General features: G+C 38.3%; 2 protein-coding genes and 1 long non-coding RNA gene across 9 annotated transcripts in view; 2 read left to right on the plus strand and 1 right to left on the minus strand.

Annotated features, from left to right (window-relative positions):
- RTCA (RNA 3'-terminal phosphate cyclase) overlaps positions 1-1,878 on the plus strand; it is a 30,670-nt gene extending 28,792 nt beyond the window's left edge. The window contains exons 10-11 of the mRNA XM_001381837.5: positions 8-112; positions 1,345-1,878. Of these exons, the coding sequence (XP_001381874.1) occupies positions 8-112; positions 1,345-1,446 (207 nt within the window). The 3' untranslated portion in view covers positions 1,447-1,878. The remainder of the gene's footprint in view (positions 1-7; positions 113-1,344) is intronic.
- Positions 1,879-4,308: 2,430 nt separating this feature from the next.
- Positions 4,309-22,212, plus strand: part of CDC14A (cell division cycle 14A) — a 300,191-nt gene continuing 282,287 nt past the window's right edge. The window contains exon 1 of one of the 6 annotated variants that reach the window (XM_007485031.3): positions 4,309-4,434. In XM_007485031.3, coding sequence (XP_007485093.1) covers positions 4,350-4,434 — 85 coding nt within the window. In that variant the 5' untranslated portion in view covers positions 4,309-4,349. The remainder of the gene's footprint in view (positions 4,435-22,212) is intronic. The other 5 variants (XM_016429048.2, XM_016429047.2, XM_056819139.1 and 2 more) reach the window with 5 other exon arrangements.
- The window catches only part of LOC130457500 (uncharacterized), a 39,930-nt gene continuing 30,708 nt past the window's right edge, over positions 12,991-22,212 (minus strand). For both annotated transcript variants that reach the window (XR_008916748.1, XR_008916747.1), the window contains exon 7: positions 12,991-14,934. This is a non-coding gene — a long non-coding RNA (uncharacterized LOC130457500). The remainder of the gene's footprint in view (positions 14,935-22,212) is intronic.

Raw genomic sequence — 22,212 nt, forward strand, 5'->3', positions numbered from 1 at the left:
TGTACAGCTGATTATTTTCATGGCATTAGCCAATGGGGTCTCCAGAGTAAAAACAGGACCAATTACACTCCATACACAAACTGCTATACATTTTGCTGAACAGCTAACAAAGGTGAGTGTATGTTTTTGAAGACTACTTAATTTTGTGGCAGCTGTTGAACCTATTTTGAATGATGGGATTATATACTTTAAGGAACTGTGATTTCATCAGTAGGGGGCAATCTATCTATTTATGCAGATTTCAGTTCTCCTCTTCCAGAGTCTCAACTTGATAATAGGTTTGTCCCAAATGAGAGTGCCTCAGGAAACCCACTCTTGACCCTTTGCTGTTAACATTTTTGTCAGTCAAGCCTAGATGGCGTGCTCAACAACTTTGCAGATAACACAAAACTGAAAGGTATAATTAACATACCAGACGATAGAATTCAAGAAAATATTGATAGGTTTGAGCAGTAGCCTGAAACCCAATAAGGGATAAATGTAAATTCCTTCACCTTAGTTTAGAAAATCAACTTCACTAATACAGAGTGGGGGTGGGGTTGATATAGTTAGTTTCTTTGAAAATAACAAGGATTTTAGCTAGACTATAATGTCAATGTCATCTATCAGCATGATGGAATATGGCAAACAAAAAGCTAATGCTTTCCTGGACTATGTTAAGTGAGACAGAAGTATAGGACTGACTGGGGAAATCCTCTTTCTGCTTTATTTTGCTCTGGTCAGGCTACCTCTGGGATGTTGTGTTTAGATCTGGATGCCCCATTTTGAGGTACACATTAATTAAGCTGGAAAATGAAGGAGGGCCACTAGGGTGGTGAAGGGTCATCTAAAGATCACTTGAAAGAATAGGGGGATTATTAGCCTGGCAAAGAGAAGACTTAGGATGTTCTTCATGGCCATTTTCAGATATTTGAAGGGCTGTCAACATGGAAGAGGGACTTTTCTACCAAGAACAATGGGTAGAAGTTGGAAAGAGATAAAGTGAGTCTGATGTCAGGAAAAATGTTGCAACAATTAGAGCTGTCCTAAAGTACATTAGCTTTCTTCAGAAGATAATGGGTTTCTCCTTTCTTGGAGGTCTTTAAGTATACAATAGTGGGACACTTGTTAGGCATGTTGGGTATTACTTTTCATACACTGGCCACTGAGCTTTCTTCCAATTCTGCAATCTTAAAAGACATTTTACCTCATAATGTATGACACATGATAAATCACTTAATCTTTGCAGTTTCATCAAAAAAGTAAGAGTGATATTAGCACTTGTTTACTTCATAGGAATTATTGAATCATTCCTTTGGTTCCCATAATGTAAATTACCTACTGAATTTGTTTTTCTTATTTTAGGCCAAATTTACTGTGAAAAAGTCAGAAGATGAAGATGATTCCTCTAAAGAAACTCACATTATTGAGTGCCAAGGAATTGGGATGACAAACCCACACTTTTAGGATGTTTGCCTTTTTTATGATACCTCAATGATGGATTGCACTAACTTTCAGTCAATAAATAGTCCATGATGGTAAATGGGGAGTAATTTATCAAATGAATGAGTTTAATTTTAGAAATGAAGTACAGAGTGTTCTTGGTTTGTTTTGAAAGAGCTTCACCTGATAAATCTTTCCATGAATGTTTACTGAGATGTGTATAATGAATTGTTAGAATTCAAGGATATATGCTTGAGACTGAAAAGCTAATTTCTTTATAAACATCTTGAAATGAAGGCTGCCTTTCACCAAAAAGAGATGTGCTTGTGAAATGGTTCCATTCTATACTATAAACTTGTAGCCACAGGGATGTGTCCTTAATTAACTTGTATCTAATCTCTGTATCATTTTGCTGAAATCTGATCTAAAAATACTAATAAAGCAATTCTAGGCAAATGAACTAGCTATTTGTTCTTATGGTAAACTTTAAAACAGCATTGCTTCATTCTAGTTACAGGGGACTATTTAAAGGTAAACAATAAGTACTCAAATGAAGCAGGTTTCATAACAATTAAGAAGAAAACACTCACATCCTATATGGTATAGAACTTGGATTTGTCTTGGATTCCATCCAAGGACATTTAATTAGCAGAATTATTACTAGAAAGATAACATTATAAAATGACCTAAGGCTTAAACCTGTGGTGATGACAGGGCTTCACTAAGAAAAGTAAGGTTTTCAGTGTTGGTGGGAAGATCATCAGATGAGCTTATCAGTGATCTTGTACAGTTGTTGATGCATTTCCTTATATGTGAAATGAAAATAATGCAGCCTGTCCTATTGGACTATTGTCTCATAAGGAAAAATGAGATATCTAATTTAAAAATTCCTCAGGTAAAAGATGTTATATTCATTTCCATTCTGCAAACATGTGGAATACTATTAGGTACTAGAGACAGAAAGTTAGATAAAAACAAATAAAAGACATCACATTTCTTAAGTAGATTGAATATAACAGAATTTTAGAGTTGGAAGGGGTCTCAGTGGCCATTTAGTTTAACATACACCTAAACATTTCACAGAAAATGCCCATTAAATTATCAAACCAGTCTTCAAACAAGAACCAACTACTATCTGAAGCAGCTCACTTTATTTTTTATATATAGTTCAAAATGTTAGGCAGTTTTTCCTCACCCCAACACTTTGTACAGATGGGATTCTCGTTCTTTGCTTTTTCCTTCCTCAGAGTATACCACCCAGAAGATTGGTTCATTCTTTATCTTCATGTCATTGTGGTACTTTAGCTGTGGGTTGACAATTGAGTTTGTGTATGCTACAAGTCTCATGAAAGAACAGTTTTTATTTTGGATCAAATTTTTATTTTTGTCGATTAAAAAATTTTAAGAATCACTTATGAGTGTACATGTGGATCACAACCAGTCAACAACTTAATAGACAACCTGAGAATTGTTAGGCCAAGAAATCATCACTCATCAGCCAAACTGCCAAAAACCTATCTCCTGACTTAGCTGTGCCAACCTTTGGATAGCAGCTATGCAGTCTGTCACTGGCTATGCTTGAGGCTTTCCATCTTCAGGATCTGCCAGACCTGGGGTGTCTTCCATGCAATGATTCTCTTCCTGGATCCTGGAGAAAAGAAGCTGCCTAATGTAGACTCCTGATACTTGTGGCCAAACGCCTACTCCAAAAGAGCCAAAGAACATACATGTACATATATACATTAGCTTGGCTTGGAGTTAAAACCTATAAGCACACTGGAACTAAAGAGACTTTAAAGAAACCATGCCCCCACTACTTGGGGAAATTATTTCATTCATCTTTGGAACTACTACCAGTGAGCCAGGATATCTTGAATAATGAGCTGCATTAGCAGAGCTTACTACACCTAGCCAACCCCAGACTATGTTTCATATTCTATTCCACCATCTTGTCACTGACTCTACTGCTTCATCCATGTACTCAATGAATCTCATGTGCTAAAAAGTCTAGGACTTAACACCTATAAACTAGGGCAGCTCACAATCCACTGGTACTAGGCTTATATTTCTGGAGAAAGACTTGGAAAAGTACCAAGGATGTCATCAAAGGCAAGATGGTCTTTAGACTGGGACTGGAAGTGGGAGTCTGTGATACCTATCCAGAGCCTGTCACTTGGACTTGGTGTCTAGCTATAATCAGCTCTTGCTTGGCACTCCTGGATCCCTAGAGTTTTGGGGTAGCTCAGATGCCTTAAAGGGAGGGGTGGGTCCTGCCCAGCCAGGCCTGATTGGTTTCCCCCTCCTGAGGTCATAGACACCAATGAGCTAGTAAATGAAGATTCTAGACTGTAATAGAAGGTTCCAGATATGATAGGCAGGGTTCCAGACAGAAAGGAGGAGAAACCAGGTAAGAAGAGAGGACATGACTAGGGCATATGTAGCCCTGGTGGACAGAGAAAAACTAGGCTGGAAAAAAAACAAGTTTTCCTGTACTACAACAATTTATCAGTGAAGCTAAATCAATATGTAGATGAAATTTAAAGTTTGGTGACCTCTAAAAACTTTCTAAATACAGTTTAAAATATTTATTTTTCTGGGGAATAAAGGGCACAGCAGGCAGGGGAGGTGCTGAAGGAGGATGAATAGTGCAGTCTATGATTATAAATATTACATAATTTAATTTCATGAATTATAGAGAAAAATTTAGAGTTTTTAATTGAAAAGCTGAATAAGCGACAATGATCCTGCCCTGGAGAAGCTAACATACCAAAGTGATGGTGCCGATTGAAATGTATTTCTTTTTCAGTAAATATTGCAAGTTGGGGTAAGGTAAGTAGATTCATAGATTTATGTGCCCTATTTTTTGTTTCAATTACTAGCTGGTTTTGGCTTCTAAATAAACATTGAAAGTTCATACCACAATTTGAATGGATTCTGTGGATTTCATTACCGCAACTACTCGAAATCTGGGAAGTTTGAAGGGAATGGTTCTGCTCAGGAGGAGACAATCAGGTACCCAAGGAAATGACCAGGAAAATACCTCTGGTCAGATAATTCTCTTAACATAGTCATAGAATCATAGAATTTTAGAACTAGTAGGAACCTTACCCATCATGTAATCGAATTCTTCATTTTACAAACTGAAACTTAGATTAAAGAATTTTTCCAAATCTCTTCCTGTCTCCTCACTATACTGGCTGCCTTGCAGCCATAACTTTTTGTCTTAGCTTGTCCAGGGCTCCAGGCCTTGAAACCTCTTCCTGAATGTCTCCACTATATCCTCACAAGTTCCCCACTCTCTTGCTAGACCCCTTCATGTGTTGTTTTCCTCATTAGAATGTAAGCTCTTTGCTTGTTTGCATTTGTACACTAGTGCTTAGCATAAGCACAGCACATAGTAATTAATGATTATCTCTCTTTTATCTAATCTATCTTCATCCATCCATCCAGTTATATCTGTATTCTGCCAGACCAACCAGAAGACAATTTATTGAGAAACAAGCATTAGCTTGAAATAATGGGCAAAATTTAAAGAAAAAGAAAGTATTGTTCCTAGCACATAGCCAATGTGAGAATCTGTTTTTCTGTATTACACATATTTGTTATGAGTTTTTCTTTTTTTATTCTGTTGTGGTAGGAGAGAGAGATAATAAAGTGGTTCTAAAAATGAAAGAATGAACATGACAGAATGGCAATGGTCTATAATAGTGATGATGAACCTATTGCACAGGTGCCAAAGATGGCATGCAGAGCACTCTCTATGGGTATATAGCCACCCTTCCTGCTCACCCACTCCCACCCCCAAAGTCCATTATTAGAAAGACAGAGAGACTTGGGTGGAGCTGCCTCCCTCCCCCTCTCCACCATGTATGATGACATTTTTTCACACCACCTGCCCCTCTGTCCAGCAGCCCAATGGGAGTGCTTTCTCCCTCCCCTGTGTAGGGTAAGGGGGGGCACACCTGGTATTTGGTGGGAGGAGAGACATGGCACAGGGTCACTGTGGTGGACAGGCATGGCACTGTATTTGGAGGGGTATGGGGTCAGGTGGGGCCCTGGCACTCCATCTCTAAAAAGTTTGCCATCACTGGTCTATAGCTTAAGCATTTGCCTAATAAATATATGACCAATTTCTACTGATTTTTTTAAAAAGCAAAAAATTAAGGATATGATTATGACTCTTGAATAAACAGTTATATTTAGACATATACAAACCTAAACAAAAACCAAATTTTGACTAATGTTCATAGGTATGACAATATAATGTCTATATATTTTTGTCTATATATATACCAATTATGCTTAGGTTTTTATAGCCAAAGACACTACAGAATCTGGGTGGAATCAGGGATTGAGATAAGTGAATATAAGGGAATCTATTCTTTTTTTTTTTAATTTTATAATATTTTATTTGATTATTTCCAAGCATTATTCATTAAAGACAAAGATCATTTTCTTTTCCTCCCGCCTCATCCCCAGTAGCCGACGCGTGATTCCACTGGGTATCACATATGTCTTGATTCGAACCCATTGCCATGTTGTTAGCATTTGCATTAGAGTGTTCATTTAGAGTCTCTCCTCTGTCATGTCCCCTCAACTGCCTTAGTCAGGCAGTTGCTTTTCCTCGGTGTTTCTACTCCCACAGTTTATCCTCTGCTCATGAATAGTGTTTTTTCTCCTAGATCCCTGCAGATTGTTCAGGGACATTACACTGCCCCTAATGGAGAAGTCCATTACATTCAATTATACCACAGTGTATCAGTCTCTGTGTATAATGTTTTCCTGATTCTGCTCCTCTCGCTCTGCATCAATTCCTGGAGGTTGTTCCAGTCTCCATGGAATTCCTCCACTTTATTATTCCTTTTAGCACAATAGTATTCCATCACCAACATATACCACAATTTGTTCAGCCATTCCCCAATTGATGGGCATCCCCTTGTTTTCCAATTTTTGGCCAAAACAAAGAGCGCAGCTATGAATATTTTTGTACAAGTCTTTTTAAGGGAATCCATTCTTTAAAGAACTGAGATCATTTTTGAGTCTCTTTAGTCAGTCCCTCCTGTGTAATACACCCAAATATATTGCTTGAGAATCCAAGTTACCTTATGATGCCTCTCAGAATACAACCAGAAAGAGTTTAAGGGTTAATATCTTGGCACAATAAGCAGGAGAATAAGCAGGAATTGTAAAATACTTAGAATACACACACACACACACATATCTGGAGACAGAGGATATCAGTTCAAACTCTATCAACCTTAAGTAAGTCACAAAATTCATGGACCTCAGTTTCCTCATATATACACCGAGGAGGTTAGACTAGTTTAGTTATATGGTCCCTTCCACTTCTGTAGCTGTGATTCTATGATCTGCCAAATAGATCCCTTGGCCCTTGGGTGTTGCTTTTGATTTAGGGGAAGATTCAGGAGATGCTGCTGTGAAATATTGCTAGGAGGAGTCCTATAAGTCAGAGAAAACTTGGAGAGGACTCACAAAAGAAAGGGTTTGACAAACATGACCCTACATCTAAGTGCTGGGATTCCAGGTGCAATGAGGAAGTTGTGACATATTTGGAGGGCGGGACTTGGCAAATTGGGAAAAAGTATTTTTGGTAAACAGACAACAGTCATAACCCACGGATCCATCCTATGAGTGGCCATGAAAGAAAATAACATTATCTGTCTTGAGAATTAGATGTTTTTGTACAAAGAATTGTAATTGGACCGTGACAAATTGCAGAAAGTATATAAAGATATCAAGGAGAAATAAGTTCATTTTGATGATAGGGTGATTTGGAAATTGAACCAGATGATTGATGATATTGCTGATTCAGTCTCCTAAAGAGCCTGGCTCATCAGAAAAGAAAGTATAAAGGGAAAAGAGACATGGTGAATCATTTGAGGATATTTTATTTGCTTCTCTGAAGATGGGCTTACAGAAAAATAAGAGAGTCTATAGAGAGGAGAAACTTCTAAGAAGGAGGTTGTAGGTTACAGGGACTGAGGAGATAGCATGGGGGAATGGACATGCCAAAGTAGAGCTAAGAATAAGGTAAAATATTGTGATTTCATACATCTTGTGTAGAAGCAGAGAGAAAAAAGAGCAAAGATATTAGGACTCTCATAGGTTATTGGCCATGGATTTTGCTTGGTGAGCAACTTACTGCAAACATGTGGTGGCTCATTTGTGAGAGAAAATGAGAGACAGACAGAGACAAGAGAGAGGAAGAGACAGAGGAGACAGATAGAAAATGAGAGAAACATAATGGGGGAGAGAGAAAGAAACAGAGAGTCAGTGAGAGACAGAGAGACAGAGACAGAGAGGAGAGAGAGAGAGAGAGAGAGAGAGAGAGAGAGAGAGAGAGAGAGAGAGAGAGAGAGAGAGAGAGAGAGAGAGAGAGCAGGAGGAAAGGGAAGAGAAACTATGTTGAAGTCCATATAGAGTAAAGAGGCATCAAACTGGATGCCCCCAAACTCCAGAAAATCCATGTACATCTCCTATGGGATAAAGATGTTTCTTAGCCATCAGGGAAGAGTGTACTGATCTCCAGAAAAGGAATCATTCTTGGAAATGATGAAATTCCCAATGGGAAAAGGATTTCAGCATTATTTTTTAATGCTGGGATAATCAAGTATATTCAAAGTGAGAAAACACATGCACATGCACATACACACACATACATAGCAAACCACCTTTCATGAAAGGATTCATGTGGAAATTTATTGGTCCTCTAAATTCCACGATTAGAGAATTGGATCCTGGCTAGTATAGGGCAATAGGTTTTAGGGTATGAGTTAATTCTGATGGAGTCTGGAGTCTGAGGCAGCTAGGTAGCACAGTGGATAGGGTGCCAGGCTTAGAGTCAAGAAAAGCTGGGTTAAAATCTAGCCTAAGACATTTCCTAACTTTTTGTTCCTGAGCAAGTCACTTAACCCCCATTGCCTAGCCCTTGACACTATTCTATCTTAGAATCGATAGGCAAAGGTTTAACAAAAGTGTGGTGGAATCATATTGTACATCTGTGCATCAAAATATGAATTTCTGTGTGTAGAACTTTACATACAACATTGACAAAAGATGGATATATGAACTTACAGAGGGTGGAGCCATGATTTCCAAAGCTGGAAAGAGTTAAAAACATCTTAAAAATGGAATGGAGACAGAGCCATTTTGATAAAACTGTGAAATAAGTTATAGACTTAGAACTGGAAGAAACCTCCAGATCATCTAGTCCAGCCTCATCCTGAAATGCCAGGATTTGAACCAAGTCCTCTGATCCCAAATACAGTATTTTCTTTTTCTTTTAAATTAGATTTTAAATTGTTTTTCCACATTATTTATTGATGCAATTTTAGTAATCATTTTCTTTTAAAAATTTTAACATGTAATCTTTATTTTATTTTTAAATTTTATTTATTTATTTGATTAATTTAGAATATTTTCCCATGGTTACATGATTTATGCTTTTTTCCCTCCCTTCTTCCCTCCCCCCTTTCATAGTCAATGAGCAATTCCACTGGGTTTTACATGTATCATTGATCAAAACCTATTTTCATATTATTATTATTTGCACTAGAGTGATCATTTAGAGGCGACATCCCAATCATATCCCCATAGAACCATGTGATCAAGCAGTTGTTTTTCCTTTGTGTTTCTACTCCCACAGTTCTTCTTCTGAATGTGGATAGCATAAGTCCCTCAGAATTGGATCATTGCATTGCTGCTAGTAGAGAAGTCTATTACATTCAATTGTGCCACAATTGTATCCGTCTCTATGTACAGTGTTATCCTGGTTCTGCTTCTTTTGCTCTAATAGTCATTTTTTGACATTTTGTGATCTATGTTCTCTCCTTCCCTTTCACCCCTCCCTGCTTCCCAGATAGCACATATTGCCTGCCTAAACAAGATGCAGAGAATATTACAAGATGTAAAATAAATAACTTTCATGACATTAAATTGAAAAGATTTTACACAAACAAAACCAATGCAACCAAGATTAGAGGGGAAAGAAAAAACTGGGGAAAATTTTTATACTTAAGTGTCCATTAGGTTTTCCATTGTATCATGATGCCGTGATAATACTCTTAACACCTTTAACCCTAGACTAAATAAGATAAGATAGAAACTGGGTTGATTTTTGAGTCTCTAAAAGGAGTCCGGGAGCCACAGGGAACGAATCTGTTTTCATAAACAGAAGGACATAGCCAGGACCCTTGAGACCCAGATGGACCTCTACAATTTCTGAGAAGAGTCACTGATGGTCAGTCACTTGGAAGTCGAGGCAACTCAAACTCAGATTGCCACCTAGTGGTTTATCAGATATCAAGCTCTGAGTAATAATTCTAATGCTACTCCATGACTTCCATTTCCAGTGCCATATAAAGCAGGTATTCTGAGGAGAGGAGACTTTTGGTATTTCATCTGGTATTTTCTTTTATTATGACTTTCCATGATGTAGAATGATGTAGTAGAAAGAGCTTTGGCCTAAGAATCAGGACAATTGGACTGGAATCCCATCCCTTCCTCTGATGAGTTTTCCTGACCTTGTCAAATCTTTTCCCTAGTGTAATATGACAGGATTGGACAAGATCAGCAGCTCTCAAAGTGTGATCTGGCGGTTGCTGAAATTCAGGGGACTGGCAAGGTCAAAATGATTTCATAAACTGTATCTTAATGACTAGTGCGGTAACTATTTTTAGATATAAGCTACATAAACAAAAAATCTTGGTGGAAGGGGATGAGATATCCTAAAAAACTTTAAGGTTCTAACACTGAAAAGTCTGACAACCACTGGCCTAGAATCATCGTCTCTAAATAATTTCAAACTGTGGAGTTTACAATCCTGATTACAGAGTGTCTAAAGTCTCCCCCAACATGTTATAGCTTCTATCACCTGAACTGGATTTGTGAGCTTTTTCATCTGTCTACCTCATGGGAATAAAATTGTTATGACCTATTGCTATGAATTAACAGAATGACTAAAAAGAAATTGAATAAAATTCGAGAATGTTTGTTCTTGAGGGAGATGTATTGTAATAAATGCTGCCTACCTGGAAACCCTTGGTGCAATTAGCAATTCCATAACCATTTTTCCTGTGCTGAACAGGATAACATCATTTAAAAATTATTGATTTACTTTAAAAAATAGTCTTTCCAACATCCCCCTCTCATAGAAGGATATTTTGGTAAATGTTTAACAGCCAGCTTTCTGAGGGGGGAAAGTACTCATGACGCACTTTTAAGTTTAATCTTCATTATTTAAAATGTTCTTCTCCATCACTTTCTATGTCTAGACAATCAACAAAACCGTAAGTCAAGCCCTGATTGATAGCCTTTGTGGAAATTTAACAATCAGGCCAGGTGGTGGCTCCAGCACTCTTGCTTCTTTGTACCAACAACAAAGTTAATTCATACTGGATGACTTAGAAGAACTGTAAACATGTCTGATGTTGTTTGAAATGTCCCATACTGGCTCTGGAGTCAGAGGACCTGGGTTCAAACCCCATTTCTGATACTACCAAGTTACTTAATTTCCTCAGTTGTAAAATAAAGCGATTGGATTTAGATGGTCTCTGTGATTCCCCTAAGCTCTAGATCTGATCTAGATCTAGATCTAGATCAGAAGAAACAATCTTCCGATCAGCTGGGCAAAACCTTTTCTATTTGTTCTGCGTTAAACTTATATTTTTGGCAGAACCAGTAACTTGAATGGCTATGTTGCTTTCTATTAAGTTTTCAGATGTCTTCTGTGAGCAAAATAATTTTTATGTGGTAATTTTTCATTCACAACGTGAGTCTAATGTGAAAGTTGGGGATGAGGAGGATGAAGGGAGCCACAGTAAATACAATAAAGCTAGGTGGTTAGCAGTGGAGAGAGTGCCAAACCTGGAGCTTGGAAAGATTCATCTTTCTGAATTCAAGTCTGGCCTCAGACACTTATTAACTATGTGACCCTAGGCAAGTCACTGAACTTGTTTACCTCAGTTTCCTCAACTATAAAATAAATTAGAGAAAAATTGGCAAACCAGTCCAGTATCTTTGCCAAGAAAACCCCAAATGGAGTCAAGAAGGATCAGACAACTGACAAATGACTGAACAACAACCACTACTACACTTTAACATTTACAAAGCTCATTAATGATCCAAATTGTGCCTTCACTAAGGTAGAATGGCCAGTTTTCACCTAAAATATGACTCTTTAAAGATCGATGTGGAGGAGGGAAACAAGTAGTTGGGTTTTTTTAAACCCTTACTTTCTGTCTTGGAATCAGTAAGTTTCAGCTCCAAGACAGAATTGGGGTAAGGGCTAGATAATTAAGGTTAAGTGAATTGCCCAGGATCACACAACTAGAAAATGTCTGAGGCCAGATTTTAACTCTAGGTATCCCATCTCCAGGTCTGGCTCTCTATCTACTAAACCACCTAGCTGCCTCTAAAACAAACATTGATTAAGCACCTACTATGTGTCAGACACTTTACAAATTTTTAATGTGAACTTCACAACCACTTTGGGAAGTAGGTGCTATAATTATCCTCATTTTACATAGGAGGAAACTGAGGCAAAACAGAAGTTAAGTGACTTGTACAGGGTAACCCAACTCGTGATTGTCTGAGGCTGGATGGAATTCAGGTCTTTCTGACTACAGGCTCAGTGCCCTACTCACTTTGCAATACAGCTGTTAAAAGCTGAGAATGAAGACACATTTCTCTCCTTAATGGTGCTACAGCAAGCTAATCAGTAGGAAGGACACTAAACATTTTTTTTTCTACAAAAGAATGAAAAGGCACCTTCACCTAAGGCTAAGGACAAAGCTATCAGATGATAGGTCGGTTGTCTCCAGCCCCAGGTGTCTGCAGATATGGAGTTGGGCCCATCCGTTGCAGGCTTCCTTGCATGTTTTAGGTGACTCAGCCTTCTAGGGCTAGGGCCAGGGCCAGCACCACTGTAGGACTGCAAAGTCCCCTGAAGGGCACTGGTGCTGGCCAGAGCTTGGCAATGGGAAAAAGAAGGCTGATGAAGGGTAACGCTGCAGGGGACAGAGTTGGGAAAGAGGTTATAAAAGAGGAAGTTTCCAAGCTCATCCTTGCTGTTTCAAATCAAAATCTCTTAGAAACCCAGGCTCCTGTGGGTGCAGAGGAGAGAAATGTATGCTAAATCAACCTTAAAGGGTTAGCTAACTATGTATGGGTTATTAACGATGAAGATAATTATGGTGCCCAGGGTGATTTCTAGGGCCCAAGAGTCCATGCCAGTTCTGCTTGAATACAACTTCAAAGGAGAGAAAGGCAAGGCAGAGATGGAAAGGCTTTCTTGTCTACATGAGAAGGAAGGAAGGAAGGAAGGAAGGAAGGAAGGAAGGAAGGAAGGAAGGAAGGAAGGAAGGAAGGAAGGAAGGAAGGAAGGAAGGAAGGAAGGAAGGAAGGAAGGAAGGAAGGAAGGAAGGAAGGAAGGAGGGAGGGAGGGAGGAAAGAAGGAAGATAAGAAGGAAGAAAGGAAAAGAAAAAAGAGAGGAAGGGAGGATGGAAGGAAGGAGGGAGGGAAAGGAGGGAAGGAAGGAACAAGGGAAGGAAAGGAGGGGGCAAGGAGGAAAGGAAAGAAGTCAGGAGGGAAGGAAGGAAGGAATGGAAGGAGGGAGGGAAGGAAGGGATGAAGGAAGGGAAGGAGAAAGAAGGAATGGAGAGAAGGGAGGAAAGAAAGAAGGAAGGAGGGAATGGAGAGAAGGGAGGAAAGAAGGAAGGAGGGAAGGAAAGGAGGGAAGGAAGGAAGGAGGGAAGGAAAGTAGGGGGCAAGGAGGGAAGGAAGGAAAGAAGGAAGGGAGGAAGGAAGGGAAGGAGAAAGGAAAGAAGGAATGGAGAGAAGGGAGGAAAGAAGGAAGGAGGGAAGGGGAGGAAAGGAAATAGGGAAGAAAGGAAGGAAGGAAATGAGGGAGCAAGGAGGGAAGGAAAGGAGTAAGAAGGAAAGGAAGGAATAGAGGGAGGGAAGGAAGGGAGAAGGGAGGGAAGGAGAAAGAAAGAATGGAGGGAAGGGAGGAAAGAAGGAAGGAAGGAAGGGAAGAAGGGAAGAAAGTTTGGAAGAAGGGAAGGAAGGAGGAAAAGAAGGGAAGGAAGAAGAGAACAAATATTAAGTGCCTACTATGTGCTAGGTAGGCAGTATGGTGAAACAGTAGATAGAGCACTGGACTTCAAGTCAGGAATACTCAACTTTCTAAATTCTAATCTGGCTTCAGATACTAACTCTGTGACTCTGAGCAAGTCACTTAACCTGGTAACTTTTGTCTAGGGCCACATAGCTAGTAAATGTCTAAGGCTGGATTTGAACTTCGGTCTTCCTAACTCCATGTCCAGTGCTCTATCTGCTTCTAGAGAAGTAATGGATAGACTTGGCCTGGATGTTTAAAAGATCTCAAGGTAGTTAGATAGTACAGTGGATAGAAGTTGAGAAAATGCGCATTCAAAACTGGTCTCAGATACTAACTGCATGACCCCCAGCTTCAATTTCCTTATCTATAAAATGGAACTAATAATTAGTACCTACCTCTTAGGATTATTGATCTTTGTAAAGTGTTTTGCAAACCTCAAAGTGCTATACTATATGATAACTAGTGATAGCATTATTATTATTGAGTTCATATCTCACCTCTGACACATATTGACTGTGTGACCCAGAACAAGTCACTCAGCCCCTCAGGGCTCTAGAGTAACTAAAATAGTCGCAGAGAGGGTACCAAACTATGTTGGGAGAGTCAATTTCCTCACTCAGGAGTCCTCTATACAAGTGCAATCAGAGATCTACTTCCTTTCCCTATCCTCCTCTGTCTATATAGTCTACATAGCCTCCATATGTCTTCCCCAGAGGGCATCCCAAGTTAGTATGAAAATATAGAGCTGCTATTTCAGCCTTCTTTCTATTTCACTCTAGAGTTCCCACAAATTGCTGGGTTTAATAAAGATGATTTTGGAAATAAGTAAACCTCAATCATGGCTTATGCTCCCACCACAAGATGAAACTGGAGACTTCTAATTGGAAATAAGTAACCTCAGTCATGGCTTATGCCCATACCACAGGGTGAAATCAGAGACTTCTAATGTCATCCCAGATCTAGATACTCAGTTATTACCATTCTAACAAAGCAGACCACAGCATCAAATTGGTAGGAGCATTTAATTGGAATAGAAAAAGGGAATGGAATAAAACTGAAGATTCTCAGCCACCATTGCTAAGTACATTTGAGCTCTGAGTGATTTCTTACTCTCTCCTTCCCCAGGATAATCCAGAGTTGAAGTTTATCTTTATTCAGATTTCTAGTTACAAAATGATGAACAGTGAAATGCCTTGGTAGTTGTGGGACCCACTAGTTAGAGCTCTTGAATGTTACTTTGCCTGAGCTATAGAGAAGGCTGCCTGACTCATTTCCTCACTGTCAGTAGCACCGTTAAAAAATCATTGTCTCCATTACAGTTAAACTGGAGTCAGAAAGAGAACTGCATTGATGAGCAGCAGTTAGCATCCAGCTGTGATAAAAACAAAAAAAGCACAGATTTAGAGCAGTTAAAAGCAGCTCAGTTTCTTCACTTTTCCTAACAATACTCAAGTCCATTTTTGAAGAGTTTCAAGCAAAAGAAGGTCCAAAGCATGAGAGTTGCATAGTGAATCATTACAATAGTAGTAGACCATAGTGGCAGGGCAAGCAACCACTACAAGCCAAGTCAGAGTGGATGAGAAGGATTGAGAAAACAGGAAGGAGATCAAGAGAGAAAACCAGAGTTAGTATGCATTCCAAATTAGAAGAGGTGTATAGTAGTCCCCTTTCCTGCTCTAAGATTTCTGGTATTTATTTTGAGATGATGATTATTCAAACAGCAAAGCTTCCAACTGATATATCACTCTATTGCTATATAGGTCAGAGACACAGAAATTAAATAGCAACAAACCTTTGACACAAACAATATGTATGGCCTCCTCTTTCTTTTAAGAGTGGATTTTCCTAATTACATGTAATAGTTTTTAACGTGTTTTCTGAAATTATAAAATCTAAACTGTCTCCCTCCTTCTATTCTCTCCCATTCCCTGAGATGGCAAGTAATTTGATCTGGCTTATACATGTATGGCCACGCAAAACATATGTTCACAGTGGATAAGTTGTGAGAAAATAGTCATACTAAACTAAAACCCTAAAACACCCCACATAAATCAAATAAAGCGAAAAATAGTATACTTCAATTGGCACTCATACTCCATCAGTTCTTTCTCTGGAGATGGAGAGCATTCTTTGTCATAAGTCCTTGAGAATTGTCTTGAATCATTGTATTGCTGAGAATAACCGAGTCTTAGAGCACAGCTGATCATCATAAATAATGCTGTAATTATGCACAATATTCTCCTTGTCCTGCTTACTTTAATTGGTTCATGGAAGTCTTTCCAGGTTCTTCTGAAATCCTGCTCATCATTTATTATATAGCACAAGATATTATATAGCACAAGATCATAATCACATACCACAATATGTTTAGCCATTCCCCAATTGATGGACGTCTACTCAACTTCTAGTTCTTTGCCTCCACAAAAAGAGTTACTATAAATATTTTTGTACAAATAAGTCCTCTTACCTTTTAAAAAAATCTCTTTGGGATACAGACATAATAGTGTCATCACCAAATCAAAGGGTATGCGCACTTTTAAAGTCCTTTTGGCATAGTTCCAACTTGCCTTCCAGAATGGTTGGAGTATTGCTCTCTCTTGATTAATTCCTTTACTTTACACTTATAGACTGGGCTGGATCTTCTAGAGGGATGAATAATAGAAGTTCCAGGTACTGCTTGGATCTGTTCTAGTAAAACTACTGTTCATGAGCCCCAACCTGTGCATTTATATTTAATAGACAGTTGACACAATCGGCTTAAAGCAAAGGCATTTACTGAAAAGACATAGCATGAACATTACAAAATAATTCCATCATAAACACAGGACATGGTCTCATAACTACACATAATTTCATTTGGCAGAGGGTGCATGCACATACACACACATATAAATACACTAGCAAAGAGACACAATTAAACAACATTTGCTCAAGGTAACATACTTCTGAAAATGGAGGACCCGTTGCTTCTTTTCTCACAGTGTCCTCCTGGTCTTCCCTTAGTGTTTGGTGTCTCCTACTAGTCCAGTTGGCCACTATAAAAAGGTGGCATTGTCAGTGGGGGACCAGAAGGAAAGAAACATCTTCTTTTCTTCAGACAGTAAAGCAAAAACAAAGAAAAGGAGTAAAAGCAATTCCCTCTTAAGAACTGGATTCTTTTTCCATAGTTGACTCTCTTTTAAATTGTTGGATTATGTCTCCCTTGACTGAATTTTTAAAGCATATCGGGACTGTGACTAATCTTTCTAGGAAGTGAATCAAATAGTAAAAACGTTCTCAGTACCTCTGGATAAAATAATGCAAAACGTTCAGTTATAGTCTAATCTTTCTTCAATAATCCAACATAGTTTGGGACTAAAAAAGGGAGAGGATCAATAATCATTAAGAACTTAAAGTCCCTGCAGAACAAACCATAGATATGCTATATTCCTCTTGCCCTCACATTGACTATCAAGTTTCTGCAGGCTTTCAAACTCTGTGACATCAGGACATTGTATTTCAGGAACTGTATGAGATTCAAAATAGGTCCTCTTGGACTTCACCATTTTGTCTCCTAAATTTCTATGTATCCTTTAGTCATTTTTGCATTAATTCTGTAACACGCTCAAGACAGGACTAGAAGTTACCTTTCTAGATGAGTGAGGATGTCTCCTCCCACCAGAAAGATTGTAGATTTCTGTATTGTGTCCCTTTTAATAGTACTGGGAGACAGTCTGTCTCAGGTGAATAATAATTGTCACAGTAGTTAATCATCTACTAAGGAAAGAAGGGACACCTGATTATAATCTACTGAAAAGGATGTGAGTACTGGGACACTCTTTGCTGAAAACATATGTCTTACTACATCCTCATTAGAAGCCTTTTACAATTTCCATAGCCCATAGTTGTCCAGTTATGTCACATGGTAATCTTAGTGCTGTATGAATTCAAATCCCATATTCATCGCAGATGTGTTTTTTAAAGGCAGCATAATACAAGAGATAGAATGTTGAACTTGGAATCAGGAAGATTTGGGTTCCAATCCTGTTTCTGATACTAGCTGGGCAACTTTGGCATACCACTTAACTTTCCTGACTCTTGGTTTCCTCAGGGATTGGACTAGATGACCACTGAGGTCTTTTTCCTTCTCTAAATGTATGATCCATTAATCTATGACTCTTTTCTCACAATGAAGCTTTAAACTTCTTTATCATCTCATGATCAACAGTAGAAGATTTAACTAGTTCTTGTGTTATTCTTGCAATAATCTCTTTTTTGGGTGTTCCAGAATGTTCCTTTCTTTCTGACAACTCATATACTAAAGCTACCATTTCATCTTCCTTCCCATAAATCTTAGGCAGTATCTCATCTTCTTCCTAAGTAACTGTAGCATATTATAAGCCCTTTACAATATTGGCATTATCTTCATAATTACTAGATACTCTCAATATTGACAATTACAATTCAAAAGTCACTTTAAAATAGACATGGGTACAGGACATAGATTACATCTGTCATGTTACCAAAATTTCTTCTGTATGGTATAAAGCATTCATTTTCAAAAGTATAATCCATTTCTCCCTATGGCTCTTTTACAGGGTTTTTGAGGTCAAAATTATTTCTATAACAATACTAATATTTTTACATTTCTAATATGGTAAATATGAATAGATTTAGCCTATATAAACAAAAGTTCTTTGAGGAATCCTCATTAATTAAATTTAAATTTTTTTTCCTCAATTACCTGTAAAAACATCTTTTAACCTTTATTTTTTTAAAAATTTGAGCCAAATTCTCTCCCTAAGACATCAAAATAATCTGATGTAGACTTTACATGTGTAATAATGTAAAACATTTTCCCCATTAATCATTTTGTGAAAAAAATTGAGGAAAGTGAAATATAGTATTTTTTGGTCTATATTTAGACTATCAGTTCTTTCTCTGGAGACAGATGACATTTTTTCATCATAAGTACTTGGGGATTGTCTTGTCAAAACTACTGTTTTGCTAAGAACAATTAAGTCATTCACAAATTGTTGATCATACAATATTGTTGTTCCTGTGTACAATGTCCTTCTGGTTATGCTCATTTCACTCTGCATCAGTTCATCTAGGTCTTTCCAGGTTTTAATGAAATCATCCTTTTCATCATTTCTTATAGCACAACAGTATTCTATTACAATCATAGATTATAACTGGTTCAACCATTCCCCAATTGATGGACATCCCCTCAATTTTCTTTGCTACTACAAAATTCTCACTAATCTTTAAGAGTATAAAGGGAATCCAAGGCCAAAAAGTTTGAGAACAGTTGATATAGTGTCACATCAGCAATATCTAAATGAAATCAAACCAAACCAAAAGTTTTAACAAATTCAATGACATTTTGACACACAATGGCAAAATGGTAACTTGAATTAAATTTGGTTATAATAGGGTCTACATCAGGACACTTTTTATCAAATTATGATCTTGAATAAAAAAGAAAAAGGAAAAAAAATTCATAGTAGCTCACCAATGTACTCATGTGATCCTGTTCCTCTCTCTCTTCCCCTTCTACCATGGGAACAGTATTTGAATTAAAACTATCATTCCAGGAAGAGGTATGTTAATTGTTCTATGACTCCATATACCATGCCTTTTACTTTTCAGATCAAGTCATCTCTACCTGATTTCCATACTTCTCTATGTGTTATCTTTTCCCATTCAGATGTAAATTCTCTTGTTTCATATGTATATATAGTAGTAGTCTCTCCGTAACTGAGGATGACAATTGTCTTTGTGCGTTTTCATCTATGATAGATGAGTGTGCACAAAGACACTTTTGTGTGAATGAGATTTAAGTGGAAAAGTCGATGCACAGAGACAGTCCCACTCTCTCGGCGTTGGAAGCCTGGGTCCAGTGGCACGAAAAGTCATTACATTTGGAGACTTCCTCAGCTGCATTGGATGGCCATGTTTTCCTTTGTGCTCCAACACGCCCTAAGCACTCCACAGTGCCTTGCTGTGTTGCCATCTCAGCCGTTGAGCCTTCTTGTTGGTTTCTTCCGCCTGTTCCGCCGAAGCAGGCTTCACATGCTGAGTGAGCAAAGCCCTGGGTCGATGACCCGATGGCTACCCACACAAGATTTAGCTGGCCTGTCGAAGCCGTTGCCCGGGGTGTGGCTGCTGCTGCATGCTAGCAACTACGTACATATATATCACTAAGCACAATATGAGTATTTTAATGCTTTTCCCATTCATTTACCCACTCATTTATTCATTTAATCATTGATCAGAAAATTGGGTGAGATTCCATGATTTTTATATTCCATTTCAGTTCTAAACTCCTATGAACATATGTAAAGAGATGAGGTGGAGGAAGAGATGATGAGAAAGGTGGCATCAAGGAGTTCAGGCTATTGGAGGGGAAAGAGAGACAGACAAGTAGGCAGAGACACAGAATCATGTCTACTCTTTTACTATTCCCTAGGATTGGTTCCCTTCCTTCCTCCCTCCATCCCTCCCTCCTTCCTTCCTTCCTTCCTTCCTTCCTTCCTTCCTTCCTTCCTTCCTTCCTTCCTTCCTTCCTTCCTTCCTTCCTTCCTTCTTTCCTTCCTTCCTTTCTTCCTTTCTCCTTTCCTTCCTTCCTTCTTTTTCCTTTTTAAACCCTTACTTTCTATCTTAGAATTGATACTAAGCATCAGTTCCCTGGCAGAATAGCAGTAAGGGCTAGGCAATTGGGGTTAAGTGACTTGGCCAGGGACACATAATAATGGAATACAAGCCACAGTTCATATGTACAGGACTGGAAGAAAGTTTAGAGATCATATATGCTTGACCTCTATCCCATCCCACATCAAACCCCTCCATTTTTTTTTTAAGAAAAAAGACTCTGGGGGCAAGAGATGTTAAAATAAATTTACCCTAAGATTATGTGAGTGGTAAATAACAGAACCAGGATATGAATCCAATTCCACTTCCCTTTCCATGTTACCAAACTATCTCAGTTTTCCTGAATCACTTCCTAGTCCAATTTGGGTCTATCCCAATTTATCCTGTTCCCTATCCCAGAAAAGATAAAGTGATTAGTTTGGATTTAAGCTATTTCAGCAGTAAGGACTAAAACAGATAGAAAACATCAATAAATAAGATGAGACATGAATTGTATAGTTTACAATGAAGTTTAGTGGGTTCAAAATAAGGATCATTGCCATATATTGCAATTTAGTGAGTGATAGAGAAATGTCCCTCACCCTCCTGCCCTCCAAGGATTCCTTTTATTCTATCAAAAATCCTTCAAGTTGCCCCACTGCTGGAGGTCTGGAGATTCACAGAATTTTAGAGTCCTTATAGACACTGGAGATCTTTTAGCCAAACCACTGGAGAAAGGACAAGATTTCCATAAACCCCAGGCTAGATAAAGTGAATTTTGTGAGTTTGTGATTAGGACCATTTTGGTGGGGGGAAGGAATTACAAAATCAAGTGGATTAAGTCCCTCGGGGCATGGTCAACTGGTAGAGATTTGAAACATGATATGTGAAGCATGGAAATGACTTTGATCTAAAAATGAGTATCAATTAACTACTTGTCAGGTATTTTACAGTGGGAATTCCTTTTATGTACAGGCTGGATTAGTTAACTGGCTGCTAAGATCTCCAACAATTCTCAAATTCTACGATTTTGCAAATTAAAAAAAAATGACCATTTTTGTTGATATCTAGGTGGCTCACCTACCTGCCTACTCAACTCTTAGCTCTGCCAGTCCCACAGTTCAATGCATGAATCCTATCTATAACTTCCCTAAAAAATAGTTACATTGCTCTGCTTGAATACATCCATAGATGGAGAGATCATTACCAAAGAGAGCAATCCAGCCAATTTTTAGATAGCACTCATTAGGAAGTTCTGATACTGAGATGATCTACTTCCCAATGGTTCTAATTCTGGGCCCTGGAGTCAAAAAGGAAAGTCTGCTCTCTCTCTTTAACATGACAACCCTTTAAATATTTTGAAAAACAGTTCTGAGTTTTCCAGATTAATAGCATTATTTTCTTCAACTGTGCTCTAATTGATATGACTGAATATGCTTTGATGATTCTTGTTAGCCTCCTCCTGAATCCTATCACCCTTCTCCCTCTGAAGAGGCTTGCTTCTGACCTGGCCTCACTATCTGCCCCAACACAGCTCCACCCTGTTTCCATGCACCGACTCCTTCCTTTTTCTTTAAGCAAATACAAGGGATACAAATTTCTTGTCTTGGCCAAGGTGCAAAAAGATGGATCTAAAGTTGAGAGACTGTGGAATACAGACATCCTAGTACACTGTTGGTGGAGCTATGAATTGACCCAGTCATTCTGGAAAGCAATTTGGAATGATGCTAAAAAAAGTACCTGAAATAGCCATATCCTTTAAAGTAGAGCCCCATTGCCAAGTGCTGTATCACTGAGGTCAAAGACAGATAGAAATGTTTCAGGAATACCCAAATATTAATAACAGAATTTTTTGTTAACAGAAAGTGGAAACAGAATAAGTGACAATGGCTAGGAGTTGTCTCAATATGAGACAATGTCTTACATAGTGAGAATGGCTAAACAAACTGTAGTATACATGTGTAATGGAATATTACTATCCTAAATATAATGAAGAATTCAGAAAAATAGGAGACTTCTATGAACTAATTCAGAGTGA

This window comes from Monodelphis domestica, chromosome 2, assembly GCF_027887165.1.
Source record: "Monodelphis domestica isolate mMonDom1 chromosome 2, mMonDom1.pri, whole genome shotgun sequence".
Lineage (NCBI taxonomy): Eukaryota > Metazoa > Chordata > Mammalia > Didelphimorphia > Didelphidae > Monodelphis > Monodelphis domestica.